The 13,942-nt window shown below is 43.1% G+C and overlaps 1 protein-coding gene across 1 annotated transcript in view; it reads left to right on the top strand.

The window, feature by feature from the left end:
- DENND6A (DENN domain containing 6A) overlaps window positions 1-13,942 on the top strand; it is a 292,813-nt gene that overhangs the window by 176,603 nt on the left and 102,268 nt on the right. The window contains exons 10-11 of the mRNA XM_069206473.1: window positions 4,612-4,734; window positions 8,332-8,427. Of these exons, the coding sequence (XP_069062574.1) occupies window positions 4,612-4,734; window positions 8,332-8,427 (219 nt within the window). The remainder of the gene's footprint in view (window positions 1-4,611; window positions 4,735-8,331; window positions 8,428-13,942) is intronic.

The following is a 13,942-nucleotide window of genomic DNA, read 5'->3' as shown; positions in this document are numbered from 1 at the left end:
TAGAAATTGGAAGGATGGTCTTACATTTTTTTTACAAGCATACAGGGTTACCCCCCATACCACTACAGGTAAAGTTCCTTTCGAATTGTTTAGAGAAAGGAAAGCCAATACATTATTAGCACCAGGGTGGGTGTTTTGGGGTAAGAATGATGGTGTAACTTGGTGTGACAAGAAGGAGAAAGAAGAACAAGAAAGGAAGTGTGTTCAGAAAAGGAAAGAATATTTTGATGACAGGAAAAACACAAGTGTGATTGATGTGAAAGTTGGTGATGAAATTTTAGTGAAACAACCCCTACTGCGTAAAAATGGAAGCAAGTTCTTTGGTCCTTTTGAAGTAAGGAAGCTGTTTAGGAATGCTGTAAAGGTCAATGATGGGAGAGTATGGAATCTCAATCGGGTGGTTATTTCAAAGAAAAAGTAATGTTGTAATGTGCATTCTAGCTTTTGCTCTTAGTTCTTATTGTTTATACCTTTCTTCTTTTCATTTTATTTCCTTTTGTTTTTTTTAGTTTTGTTTGTTTTAGTTGTTAAAAGGGAAGGTGTGTGGTAGGTTGAGCAGTGAGGTTAGAGCAGTGAGGGGAATTCTAAGCAGTAGCCCTGATGTCACTCATGATGTCAGGTTGGAATGGAAAGTGGAAAGGATTCTGAGGGAGAAGAGCTGTTGAGAAGCTGCTTTGCTGTGTTGTGGATAAGGTACTTCAAATAAAGAACCAACATTCAAACCATTGGACTTCATCTTTATTACAGAGATGCCCTCAGCCAGACGTACATATAAGGAGGCCATACTGCAAGCAAAAAGGACTTGGGAAGATTCTATTTGGCGAGAATTGCTTGATGCATCCAAATCTAATAACAATATGTTTTTTGGGGAATTATTGTCCAAAAGACAAAGAGGGGGCAGGATAAATATTAGGAATCATATACAACCCGAGAGTTGGGTGGATTATTCCCCCAACTCTGTTACCCCCTGCAATTCTTTAATTTGTAATCCCCAAACCTGTAATTCTGTTTCTCTATTGCTGGCCAGTTTGAATACTAGCCTTGATTCATCTGGGACAGGTATTTATATCCCCGAGGACTGTATCATTGTTTCCTTAGAGGAAACTATAGCCGCAATGAATTCCTTAAAAGCAGGCAAAGCACCTGGTTCGGATAAGTTACCGGGAGATCTTTATAAATCAGAGCCAATTATATGGTCCTGGTATAAATTTGAACTCGAATAAAATTGCTGCAGGCGGTGTAATTCCAAGTACTTGGAAAGGGGCTGAAATCATCCCTATTTATAAGAAGGGTAATGCAAATCTTCCAGCTAATTATAGACCTATTAGCCTCACTGATAATCTACAGAAAATGTTCGCTAAACAACTCGTGGGGAGGCTAATAAGTTGGGTTTAAGATCATCAGGTCCTTTCCTCGTTACAGGTGGGCTTCCGCCCAACAACCAGTACAATAGACCAGGTTTTTAGGTTGGTGCTCTTATATTGAAAATATGTAGTCCTTGCCAAGCAATATTTATATGTTGTTTTTGTGCACCTACGATCTGCTTTTGACCTGGTCTCAAGAGAAAAACTGTGGGAAGTATTACGTAGATTGGGCACTCCAATTAATATGATCCATCTTTTACAGCGGCTGCATGAAAATACATATGCGCAAGTGCGATGGGGTAATCAAGGCGAGTTGACTGGAAATATTCCTATCCAGAGGGGAGTTCGTCAGGGTTGTGTCCTGGTCCCTATCTTATTCACCTTATTAATCAATGAGGTGGTACAAGTTTTGATCTCCTTTCAGAATGATGCCCCCACACTGAATGCGCAAAAAATCCGTATTCTACTTTTTGCTGACGATTCTCTTCTCATCTCCAAGACCCCTATGGGTCTTCAAATCCTTGTCGATAAATTTAAATCATTTTGTACAAACTATGAGTTGGAGTTGAATGTCAGTAAAACTAAATTAATGGTGTTTAGTCCTGGGCCTTGTAAGAGATGCACTATTAACTTGGTTGGGATTTCCCTAAGCAAGGTTAGTTCAATAGACTACCTGGGTGTGAGGATATCAAGCAAATTACACTGGGAGGACCAGATCAGCAAAAGCGCGGGACTCCTTCAGCTTAGAGCAGCCGCTATCCTGTGCTTTTACAAAAGTTTGTTATCAAAAGCTGTATCTCCAGCTGTTAAAATCTATTTGGCAAAGGTGCAGGGAGCTGCCGCCTATGGTGCATAGATATGGGGGTTCTCTAACAGTAAAAGATTAACTGTGGGTGAAAATAATTTTGCCAGGACCCTAATTGCATGCCCTGGTAGCACACCCTTGATCCCAATGTGTCTGGTCCTAAGGTTCAATCGTATAGCTGATCTGATAGCTTTAAGACCTTTACTTTTTTGGATAAGGATTTGGACTGTTCCCGAACTTGCCATATACAGGTGCTCCCTCCTTGATCTATTAAAGAGACTGAATGTGGTTACCATCCCATGGTTTAGACATGTGTCCAATTGGTTTCGTATTTTGGGTCTGGGAAGTTTTTGGGTGAACCCACAAAAGTTGGAAAAATCTCACAAAATTAACCTGAAAACAGCTTATTGGTCCTACGTAAGGAATGATCCCATCTGCGGTAAATCATACGGTCGGTTGACCAACCTATACATTGATTTTAATTGGTACCCCCAGTATGAACCATATTTAGATATGCCAGATTTATTGGGTAAAGGCCTGTACGCTTGCTTCCGTTTTGGGAGCTTACCGCTGATGTCTTTAACAAGTAGTTGGGGATTAATTCCTTTCTCTAATTTATGTCCAGCATGCCGCAGTAGCTCAGAAACTGTTGAACACTTTGTTTTTTTGTCCTGCCTATTCCACTCCTCGGTCAAATTGGATTCGCAGAAATTGTCGAGAGTTGGGCTTGAATCGATGCTGAATAGCTATTAGGGTTTTAAAAAGCGATATTTCTAACCATCTAATTCTCGCAGTTAGCAAGTTTCTTGTGGCAGCATTGCATATACGTAGTCGCTTTTTAAACAACTCTTCCTGATGGAATATTAGGTATACAAGTATTTTAGATCTAAGAAGTTTAAGATTGTATTTATTAGTTTTATGTTTTTATATTTTGTATAGTTTTTTTTTTTTTTTAACGGAATTTAAATTGTATTGTGATGCTTTGATGGTTATTTGACCGAATAAAGCTTGTTTGGTTAATGGTTAATTTGAAATGAAAAGACACCAGAGGTTTTGAAGTAAAGTGTGCCTATGTGCCGCAATAGAGAGCTCTCATTTGCCAGCCTATGCAAATTGATGTTCACAATTTAAAGTGCTTTGATGAGACTTGGCACTTTCCTGGGCAGCACAGCCAGTGTAAATAGTTTGAACTGATAAGAATGATTAAACAGTTTCAGGAGTGCAAGATTATAACATTATTTTTATTTATGTTTAAGAATTGACAGAGGAAAAAGTACTGCTCTTGCAGAGATTTCCACACATGTATTATAATATATAATATCATGTGTCCACAATTGTAATATAATGCACCCTTCCTTGGGGCTGTAAGGCCTGCTGTAGGGGTGAATTATAAATATTACATTCAATGTTTAGGGGCATGGCACACATGTTGTGTGCCATGTCATGTTTTCACTGTTAGGGAGCACCTTGTCATGCAGCCTACAATGGCAAGCTGCATGAGGTTGGTGCTAGGTCCCTTCGAGTGGCACAAGTTGTGCTGCAGCTCTTAGAGGTCCTCTCCAGTACCCATGCAATAGGTACTAGAGGTAGAATTTACTAGGGACTTACAGAGGATGCTAAAGGGCCTTTTCACTTGGTGATCAAGTGACCAGGTGTCTTGTTTTAGGGAAGGAACACTGGCACTGTGGACCAGTTAGCAGGAACTCCGCTCACTTCAGTCAAAGTTGCATCAAAACCCTGACAAAAAGTCGGGGGGCACTTCAACCAGAACCCAGCTTCCTACAGTCAAGAACTATAACTGTGGATACTCTGGCACCAACTGTGCCTCTGGATGTAGTAGCATCATCTTGCAAAAGATTTTCTTATAGCAGTGCTTGTATGCTGGATCAGCCATACCTTCCATTCTCAACCCTTCATTTAGAAATTCTTTATGCCAGAAGTAAGTAACTTAAGCTGAGATATGAAGCGGTCACCACCAGTCTGGTCCAAATGAAAGGCCATTAACTGATAGGCATTAACCCAATCCAAAGACTAGAGAGGGGCGTGAGGCAGGAATGATTTTGTCCCGCTTTCTGAGAGAGCAACAGCGGAACCAACATAGAAATATATTACACAATTGTCTTGTTACTTTTCCTTCCTGTGGTGTGAAAGATTTCAAAAGTTAATTTACCTTTCTTATTCTTAGTGATTGGAGTTCTGCTATTGCAAGGTAAGTAATATTTCTTTCCGAGCAGTCCTATGGCCTTTGGCTCATAATTAAAAGTCTTAAATCCAATTTTTTTGTAAACGTTTTGTAGTCAAGTACATATACACTGCCCACATAGAAGTTTTGTGTGTTGAATCATACACCTAATTAGATGTACTGGTATGAGGGAGAATCAGATATGTTTGCAAACAAACATAAGATTGAATGGAAAGATTAGAAAACTGTGTTTCTTCCAGATGTTTCTATCCGGTGTTCTTCCACATCCAGATGCTCTGGGAATTAGTATTGCTTGGAGAACCAATTGTGGTCATGGCACCATCACCCTCTGAATCATCAGAAACAGTTTTGGCACTCGTAAGGTAAGTAGTTCAATGATTTGATCAAATCAGTTTCATTTGTGTTGTGACAGATAATTTGTGTATTTGTTTATGTTTTGTTAAAGGTACGTAACAGCTAAATGAATTACAATAAAAACATTATTCTAGCTGATTCTAGATGCCCCTCTGTTCACCATCTTCTCAGAGTTCTTATATTAGGAGTTATGAGGAAATATTTAGAAAGTAAAAGTCAGAATGAAAGTATAATGGAAACAGAATAGTTTATAGAAATTGGTGCCCACTGTTAGCAAAACTTGATGAAAATCACAAAGTGACTAGAGACTGAGATTACAGGTAAAGCAGACAGAAAACACAAGTAAATAATTACATGAAGCAAGAAGACGAATTAACCCTTGGATTTGTATTCAGCATTGTTTCAACACTCTGAGAATAGCCAGGAAGCCAGTGTAGGAAGCTGGCTCTTTATATACTATAGCAAAGTAAGGTATAGTGTGCACAGAGTCCACTGGATGCCCAGAGGCTTTACAGAGACTAAAATAGATCATACTAAGGCTCTCCTTTGTGGTAGTGTGGGCGAGCAGTTAGGCTCATTGGAGAGTAGTGCTAAGCATTTGTTTGTACACACCCAGTCAAGAAATGAGGCACACACTCAATGCCTAACTACAAGCCAGTGTTTTATATATCAAAAAATATACTTTGTTACTTTATTTCTGGAACCAAAAGGAGCTTTGCTGCAGGTAAGTACAGTTTCAAGATGTATCTCTTTCAAGTATCTAATGCACTTTGTTTAGAATTCACAGGTAAAACAGTTTACAGGTAAGTAATACTTACCAATTTCAAAAGTAGACATTTCTCATAGAAAGCTATGCACTTGTAGGGGAGGAAAAGTAACAACACATTTTGCAGGTAAGTACTCGACTTACAATCCCAGTCTTCAGGGTTAAGGTGTCCACAGTGCAAAGTTTAGGAAGACACCAAGGGTGCAATATGTGGCTGGCTGGGTGCAGAGGTCAAAATTAGTGTCAGGCACTCAGTGGAATCCTATGGAGACTTAGGGCACTTACAAAGAAACAGCTTGTAGGTAAGTGCCAGTGACTGCAGGGTACAGACCTGGGAGGTTTAGATCAGCACTGGGGATGCGGTGGGGGGGATTGGGAGTTCACAGGTAAGCACCAAACACACACCCTCAGCAGCACAGGGGGTGCAGGGTGTAAATGCAGCGTTCGACACCCAATGCTTTTCAGTGAGGGTACCTCGGGGGTCACAAAGATGCTGCAGGCATGGTCCGAGGAGTCGACAAAAGAAAACCAACCACTGGACAGGTAAGTAGAGAGCCCAATGGACGTTGATGGACCATTGGTTGGGTTCCCCAAAGCTAGGGGACTGTGGGTGCAGGGGTACCTTTAGGAGTTGGGAAATCTTCACCGGAGATGGTCCTAGTTAGAGGGGTCCTCTGGATTTATGCTGCAGGCGTAGTCGTGTTGGTCAGGAGGGAGTAAACCCAGGGTGGACTCCAGGTTGGAATTGCCGGGGGACCTTCTCTGGACCGTTGCGCCACCTGGACTCGGGCTGTGGGCATCTGTTGCAGAGTGGGCAGGATTCGTGGATCCGGGGCTGTTCTGGAATCCATCTTGGAGGTTTCTTTGTGGACAGGGCCGCTGTCCTCGGGAGATCTTGGTTCTTGGGTAGGCAGGAAGTCATCTGGTGGTTTGTAGAGGTCACTGGTCCTGCAGGATGTGTTGCCTTTTATACCATGAGTCTTGAAGCTGCAGACAGGCAGGTAGGACTGGTGCCAAGTCAGCTGTCGTCTGAAGTCTCCTCTGCTGGTGTGGTTCTTCAGTCCTTCCTCTTTTCAGGTTGCCAGGAATCTGAAGAGCAAGGTTCAGGGGTACCCCTAAATACTAGATTTAGAGGGCGTTACAGGGGGTCAAAGGGCAGTAGGTAATGGCTACTGTCCCTGGGGGCGGCTACAACCTTCCTGTGCCCACTCCCTATGGGCCCTATTGGCTATCCTCCAAAACAAGACGGAGGATTCTGCAAGGAGGGGGATCACCTCAGCTCTGGTGCTCACTCCTCATTGTGTTTACAAATTTTCCCACCGGACCTGCTGCCAAAAATGGGGCTTGGTCTGGAGGAGTGGGGCATCTCCACTAGCTGGAGTGTCTTGGGGCAGTGTAATAAAAGGCAAGAGCCTTAGAGGCTCACCACCAAGTGTTGCAGTTCCTGCAGGGGGAAGGTGTGCAGCACCTCCACCCACAGCAGGCTTTGTCACTGACCCCAGAGAGTCCAAAGGCTCCCACCCCACGGGTTCAGAAATTTGTCTGTTAGTGGCAGGCTGGTACAGACCGGTCAACCTTACTCTAGAGGGTTGGGTGAAATACAGGGGACATCTCTAAGATGCCCTCTTCTTGCCTTTTTCCATAAATCCATCACTGGCATCAGTGTGGATTTATTGTGCTGGGAAGTTTGAAACCAAACTTCCCAGCTTTCAGTGAAGTCTTAATGGAGCTGTGGAGTTTGTAACAACAAACTCTCAGCCCATGTACTCAATATGGCTGCACTGCACTTAGAATGTCTAAGAATGGACTTAGACACTGTAGGGGCATATTGCACATGCAGCTATGCCCTTACTTCTGGTATGGTGCACCCTACCGTAAGGCTGTCAGGCCTGCTAGAGGGGTGACTTACCTATGCCACAGGCAGTGGTTTGTAGGCATGGCACCCAGAGTGCAGTGCCATGTGGACTTTACCTTTTTCTCCCCACCAGCACATTCAAGCTGCAATGGCAGCATGCATGTGTTTGGTGAGGGGTCCCCTAGGGTGGCACGATACATGCTGTAGCCCCTTGAGACCCTCCCTGGCCACAGGGCCCTTTGTACCACTGGTACCTTTTACAGGTAACTTAGCTGTGTGCCAATGGTGGAAGTAATGGTACAGTTTAGGGAAAGAAGACAAGTGCTGGGGTCTGGTTAGGAGGATCCCAGCACACACATTCAGTCAAGTTAGCATAAGATATCAGGCAAAAAGTGGGGGAGGGGTAACCATGCCAAAAGGGGCACTTTCCTACAGCCAGGTATTATACAATTGAGTGTTCAGGATGTAGGGCATCGCCCACCATCTACTCATGAAATGTAAAAACTTGGTTGACGCCTACAAAGTTTTTGTATTACTATTTCAGTACATAGTAATTGCTTCAGTATTTACATAATACTTGAAATTACCTCCCACTTCAAACACAGCAAAGAGTTGCTGAAGACATAAAAAAAAAAAACTTCAGTAACACAGCGTTTCCGTGCATGCAATAATTGGTGGTGTTGTCCAGTTGGCAGAGATGTTGTACACATGTAGGTTTTTGAAGCAGACCATGCAAAATCTGACACGAAAACTGACCACGACCTTAATCACTATCTTTAATATAATGTTTCAGTTTGTTTTTGTAAGGGAATCTGCATGTTATATCCTTTGTTGGGCTCACCTTCAACAATAAGGCTTAGCCATCTCGTGACTTGAACATAACACATTGGTATTGTTTTCATGTTGTGTATAGGTTTCAGGTGATAAAATTCAACAAAGGAGATTTTAACGTTTCACTATGCCATGTCTCTTTCTGGCCCACAGTTGCATTTATCCACTAAAATACTGCAGTGACTTCCGACCGTACTTTACGATTCATGATACAGAATTCAAAGAGTACACTACTCGGACACAGGCCCCGTAAGTGCAATATTATTTACGGTACCATCATTCAATATCTCTACTAAAATATAAATGGTATGTGAGATTAATTTGACTGTGTGGATGCGGGTCTGCAGTTTAGTTTAGTTTACAAATGTATGTACTATTTATACTTTGAATTTTCATAACAGTTGGTATGTAAATATACATTCTGTACTCAGGGAGTAACATCCGTGCTCTTAATTGGTTAGCAGGCATATTAAACATCATAAATTAACTTGCTGGTGCTAGTAATAATACAATAGCAAATGAAATGTTTACCTTGTAGTAGCTCATCCTCTGCGCATTTTGGGTTTATAGGTCAAAGATTTGAGCAAATCATTTAGTGTCAACTACAAATCGGAGACCTTGACTCATTTATTTGGGAACTGTGATTTTTATTATTTTTTTTGTCTTTATTTTTTTTCTTCTTTTTTTATGGTGCAGGTAGAATTTAGTACTGTGACAAAACTACCAGATAGCCGGGCTATTTTCCTTTCACAAGTGGATACTGCAGGATGCAATAAAATAGATATTCTCCTAGGTATTGTGATTGGCAATATTGTTTTGGCGCACTATTCACGAATAGCTACAATACATTTTCTTCCTGTCTGTACATCTTTAAACGTATGTCTATTTCAAGCAGATTTAAGTGGTGCAGTGAGTCTGGGAACGTGCCCCTAATACTCCTTGTTTCACTGGAATTAAGAAAAAAAATTAAGTATTTAATATTTAATTGTATATTAATTCTAATGCAGATATTCCCCTATGTCGATAACCTCTACTAGTAGAGGTAGGATTGAGAGGCATGCACCAGTGGAATCCTTTCTCTGTTTCACATGTATTCCTTCACTGATGGAAATCACCAACAATAAGTGTTTGTTTGTTTGTGTGTGTACAGGGAGTGCAGAATTATTAGGCAAGTTGTATTTTTGAGGATTAATTTTATTATTGAACAACAACCATGTTCTCAATGAACCCAAAAAACTCATTAATATCAAAGCTGAATATTTTTGGAAGTAGTTTTTAGTTTGTTTTTAGTTTTAGCTATGTTAGGGGGATATCTGTGTGTGCAGGTGACTATTACTGTGCATAATTATTAGGCAACTTAACAAAAAACAAATATATACCCATTTCAATTATTTATTATTACCAGTGAAACCAATATAACATCTCAACATTCACAAATATACATGTCTGACATTCAAAAACAAAACAAAAACAAATCAGTGACCAATATAGCCACCTTTCTTTGCAAGGACACTCAAAAGCCTGCCATCCATGGATTCTGTCAGTGTTTTGATCTGTTCACCATCAACATTGCGTGCAGCAGCAACCACAGCCTCCCAGACACTGTTCAGAGAGGTGTACTATTTTCCCTCCTTGTAAATCTCACATTTGGTGATGGACCACAGGTTCTCAATGGGGTTCAGATCAGGTGAACAAGGAGGCCATGTCATTAGATTTCCTTCTTTTATACCCTTTCTTGCCAGCCACGCTGTGGAGTACTTGGACGCGTGTGATGGAGCATTGTCCTGCATGAAAATCATGTTTTTCTTGAAGGATGCAGACTTCTTCCTGTACCACTGCTTGAAGAAGGTGTCTACCAGGAACTGGCAGTAGGACTGGGAGTTGAGCTTGACTCCATCCTCAACCCAAAAAGGCCCCACAAGCTCATCTTTGATGATACCAGCCCAAACCAGTACTCCACCTCCACCTTGCTGGCGTCTGAGTCGGACTGGAGCTCTCTGCCCTTTACCAATCCAGCCACGGGCCCATCCATCTGGCCCATCAAGACTCACTCTCATTTCATCAGTCCATAAAACCTTAGAAAATCAGTCTTGAGATATTTCTTGGCCCAGTCTTGACGTTTCAGCTTGTGTGTCTTGTTCAGTGGTGGTCGTCTTTCAGCCTTTCTTACCTTGGCCATGTCTCTGAGTATTGCACACCTTGTGCTTTTGGGCACTCCAGTGATGTTGCAGCTCTGAAATATGGCCAAACTGGTGGCAAGTGGCATCGTGGCAGCTGCACGCTTGACTTTTCTCAGTTCATGGGCAGTTATTTTGCGCCTTGGTTTTTCCACACGCTTCTTGCGACCCTGTTGACTATTTTGAATGAAACGCTTGATTGTTCGATGATCACGCTTCAGAAGCTTTGCAATTTTAAGAGTGCTGCAAGATATCTCACTATTTTTGACTTTTCTGAGCCTGTCAAGTCCTTCTTTTGACCCATTTTGCCAAAGGAAAGGAAGTTGCCTAATAATTATGCACACCTGATATAGGGTGGTGATGTCATTAGACCACACCCCTTCTCATTACAGAGATGCACATCACCTAATATGCTTAATTGGTAGTAGGCTTTCGAGCTTATACAGCTTGGAGTAAGACAACATGCATAAAGAGGATGATGTGGTCAAAATACTCATTTGCCTAATAATTCTGCACTCCCTGTATATATATATATATATATACATATATATGTATAATATTTCTTCTTTGTATGAGTAGAGAAGAAAGTGGCAGTCTGATTGACACTGTGGCATAGCTTCCTCCGACCGCAGCATCAACTATTAGGTGCTGCACGGCAATGCCGCCCTGTTTAAAGTTTGCTTACATAGATATACGTGTGTGTGTGTGTTATTATGTGTGTATATATATATATGTTTGGTGGCCTGTGTACCTGCATATACACATGCTGTGCACTGTTCCTGCCATCTAGTGTTGGGCTCGGAGTGTTACAAGTTGTTTTTCTTCAAAGAAGTCTTTTCAAGTGACTCCTCCCTTTCGGCTCTATTGCGCATGGGCATCGACTCCATCGTAGATTGTTTTCTTTCCGCCATCTGGTTCGGACATGTTCCTCTTCGCTCCGGTTATTCGATTCGGAAATATTCATTAATCACCGAAAAAGCGTTGGTATTGTTTCGATGGCGAACTAGCTTCGATCGGCACCTTGGCACCGGCGAAACACACTTTCAGTTGCCCTTCAGGGCACCCGCGCCCATCCGGGCCTGGTCGGCCCGACCGCAAGAAGCGTCGAAGCCTCATGGAACGGACACCGTTCCGATTCTGCCCTCGGTGCCACGCCAAGTATCCCTACACAGATCAACACCGGGTCTGTAATCTGTGTTTGTCACCGGACCACCGAGAGGATACTTTTGAGGCCTGCAGGTCCTTTCGTTCGAAGAAGACCTTGGGGGATCGAAGGGCGAGACGACTGCAAATGGCGTTGAAGAGTTCCGAGCACCTCGACGTCGAGGAAGAGGAGATGGCCATCTCCATCCAAGGTTCCGATTCGGATGACTCCGTCGCAGACCGACCACCCACAGCAGGCCAGCATGTGAGTACGCCTGCCCTGACCCAAGCCCAGAGTCAGTCCAAGACAAAACAAAAGGCGTCAGGGACGCCACTGCCGAAGGCCATGGCTCAACCCACAAGAGATCAAGCGGTGACCAAGCAACACCTTCGGCACCGAAAAAGGCCACATCCATGCAGAAGTCTTCGGACTCGAGCTGAGACATAGTGTCCGAGAAAACTCGACATCGACTTGTTGAGTCGAAACCTCGAAAGAGTCTTTCGGAACCGAGGCCAACTATCAGCATGGGCATTTCTGTGCCGAAAAAAACGGCTTCGGAGCCGAATAAAGCCTCATATACTGAGGAACATGGACTTTCAAAACAAATGAAAGAAAGACACAGATTCGAGGAGGAACTTCACCAAATGGAGGAGTTTGAGACACAGGCAAGGATACAGATCCATAAGGATACTGGAAAAATCCAAACAGCACCTCCTCTCAAATTTAAAAGGAAACTGGCTTTCTAAGGACATTCAGACACTGAGCAGCCAAAGGTTAAAGTGCCCAGAGAACAATCTCCACCACACCAGTTTTCCCCAGCACATTCTCCTCCGCATTCTCCTCAAAGAACGGTTTCTCCTCTTGCCACACCCACTGCACAGTCACTCACATGCACTGTGCAGTTGCAACAAGATACAGACCCATGGGACCTTTATGATGACCCTGTGTCAGACAATAGCCCGGAGTGCTATCCTTCTAAACCCTTTCCACCTGAAGATAGCACCTCCTACACACAGGTCTTGGCTCGGGCGGCTGCATTCCACAATGTGAGCATGCACACAGAACCATTAGAGGACGACGTTGTCTTTAATACCTTGTCCTCAACGCATGCTTCTTACCAAAGTCTGCCCATGCTCCTAGGCATGCTTAAACATGCCCAACAGATTTTTCAGGAGCCCGTGAAGGGAAGACCCATAACACCAAGAGTGGAAAAGAAATACAAGCCACCACTGTCAGACCCAGTATTCATCACCCAGCAGCTGCCCCTAGACTCGGTAGTCGTCAGCGCAGCGAGGAAGAGAGCCAACTCGCAGTCATCTGGAGATGCACCACCTCCAGATAAGGAGAGTAAGATGTTTGACGCAGCAGGAAAGAGGGTAGCGTCACAAGCTGCCAATCAGTGGCGCATAGCAAACTCTCAGGCCCTCCTCGCAGGATATGACCGAGTTCATTGGGACGAGATGAGCAACATTAGCCAACATCTCCCCAAGGAATACCAGAAAAGAGCTCAGCAAGTGGTAGAGGAGGGACAGGCGATAACTAATAATCAAATAAGATCTGCATTAGATTCCGCCGATACTGCCGCAAGAACAGTGAACACTACAGTGACAATTAGATCCTCAGGTTTCAAACCAGAGATTCAACAGGCTGTCCTCAACATGCTATTCAACCAGCAACAGCTATTTGGCACACAAGTGGACACAGCCATTGAAAAGATGAAAAAGGACACCAATACAGCCAAAGCGATGGGATCGCTTTACCCATCCCAATACAGAGGGACATTCAGAAAACTACAGTATAGGGGAGGTTTTAGACCGCAGTCATCAGAACCATCCACCTCTCAAACGAACCCCCCATACCAATCACAGTATCAGAGAGGGGGGTTTTGTGGGTCCTTCAGACGACAATTCCCAAGTTCCAGGGGAAAATTCCAAACCACAAAGCAGGCCACTAACACCAAGCAGTGACTTTGCCATCACCTTCCCCCAACACACATCCCCAGTGGGAGGAAGACTAGAAATGTTCCACAATCAATGGTCAAACATAACAACGGACACATGGGTACTATCAATTATCCAACATGGTTACTGCATAGAATTCACACATTTTCCTCCAGATATTCCCCCAAAAGCACACAAACTATTGTCGCAACATCTAACTTTGTTACAAACAGAGTTGCAAGCACTTTTAACAAAACAGGCCATAGAGCTAGTACCTCATGTACAAAAAGGAACAGGCGTCTATTCCCTGTACTTCCTTATTCCCAAAAAGGACAAAACACTAAGACCAATATTAGATCTCAGGACCCTCAACCTATACATCAAATCAGGACACTTTCACATGGTGACACTACAAGATGTAGTCCCATTACTAAAACAGGGAGAATACATGGCAACACTGGACTTAAAAGATGTGTATTTTCTTATACCCATCCATCCATCTC

The sequence above is a fragment of the Pleurodeles waltl genome, chromosome 9 (genome assembly GCF_031143425.1).
Source record: "Pleurodeles waltl isolate 20211129_DDA chromosome 9, aPleWal1.hap1.20221129, whole genome shotgun sequence".
Taxonomy (NCBI): Eukaryota; Metazoa; Chordata; class Amphibia; order Caudata; family Salamandridae; genus Pleurodeles; species Pleurodeles waltl.
The sequence above is the reverse complement of the archived record's forward strand: the minus strand, read 5'-3'. Positions and strand labels throughout refer to the sequence as shown.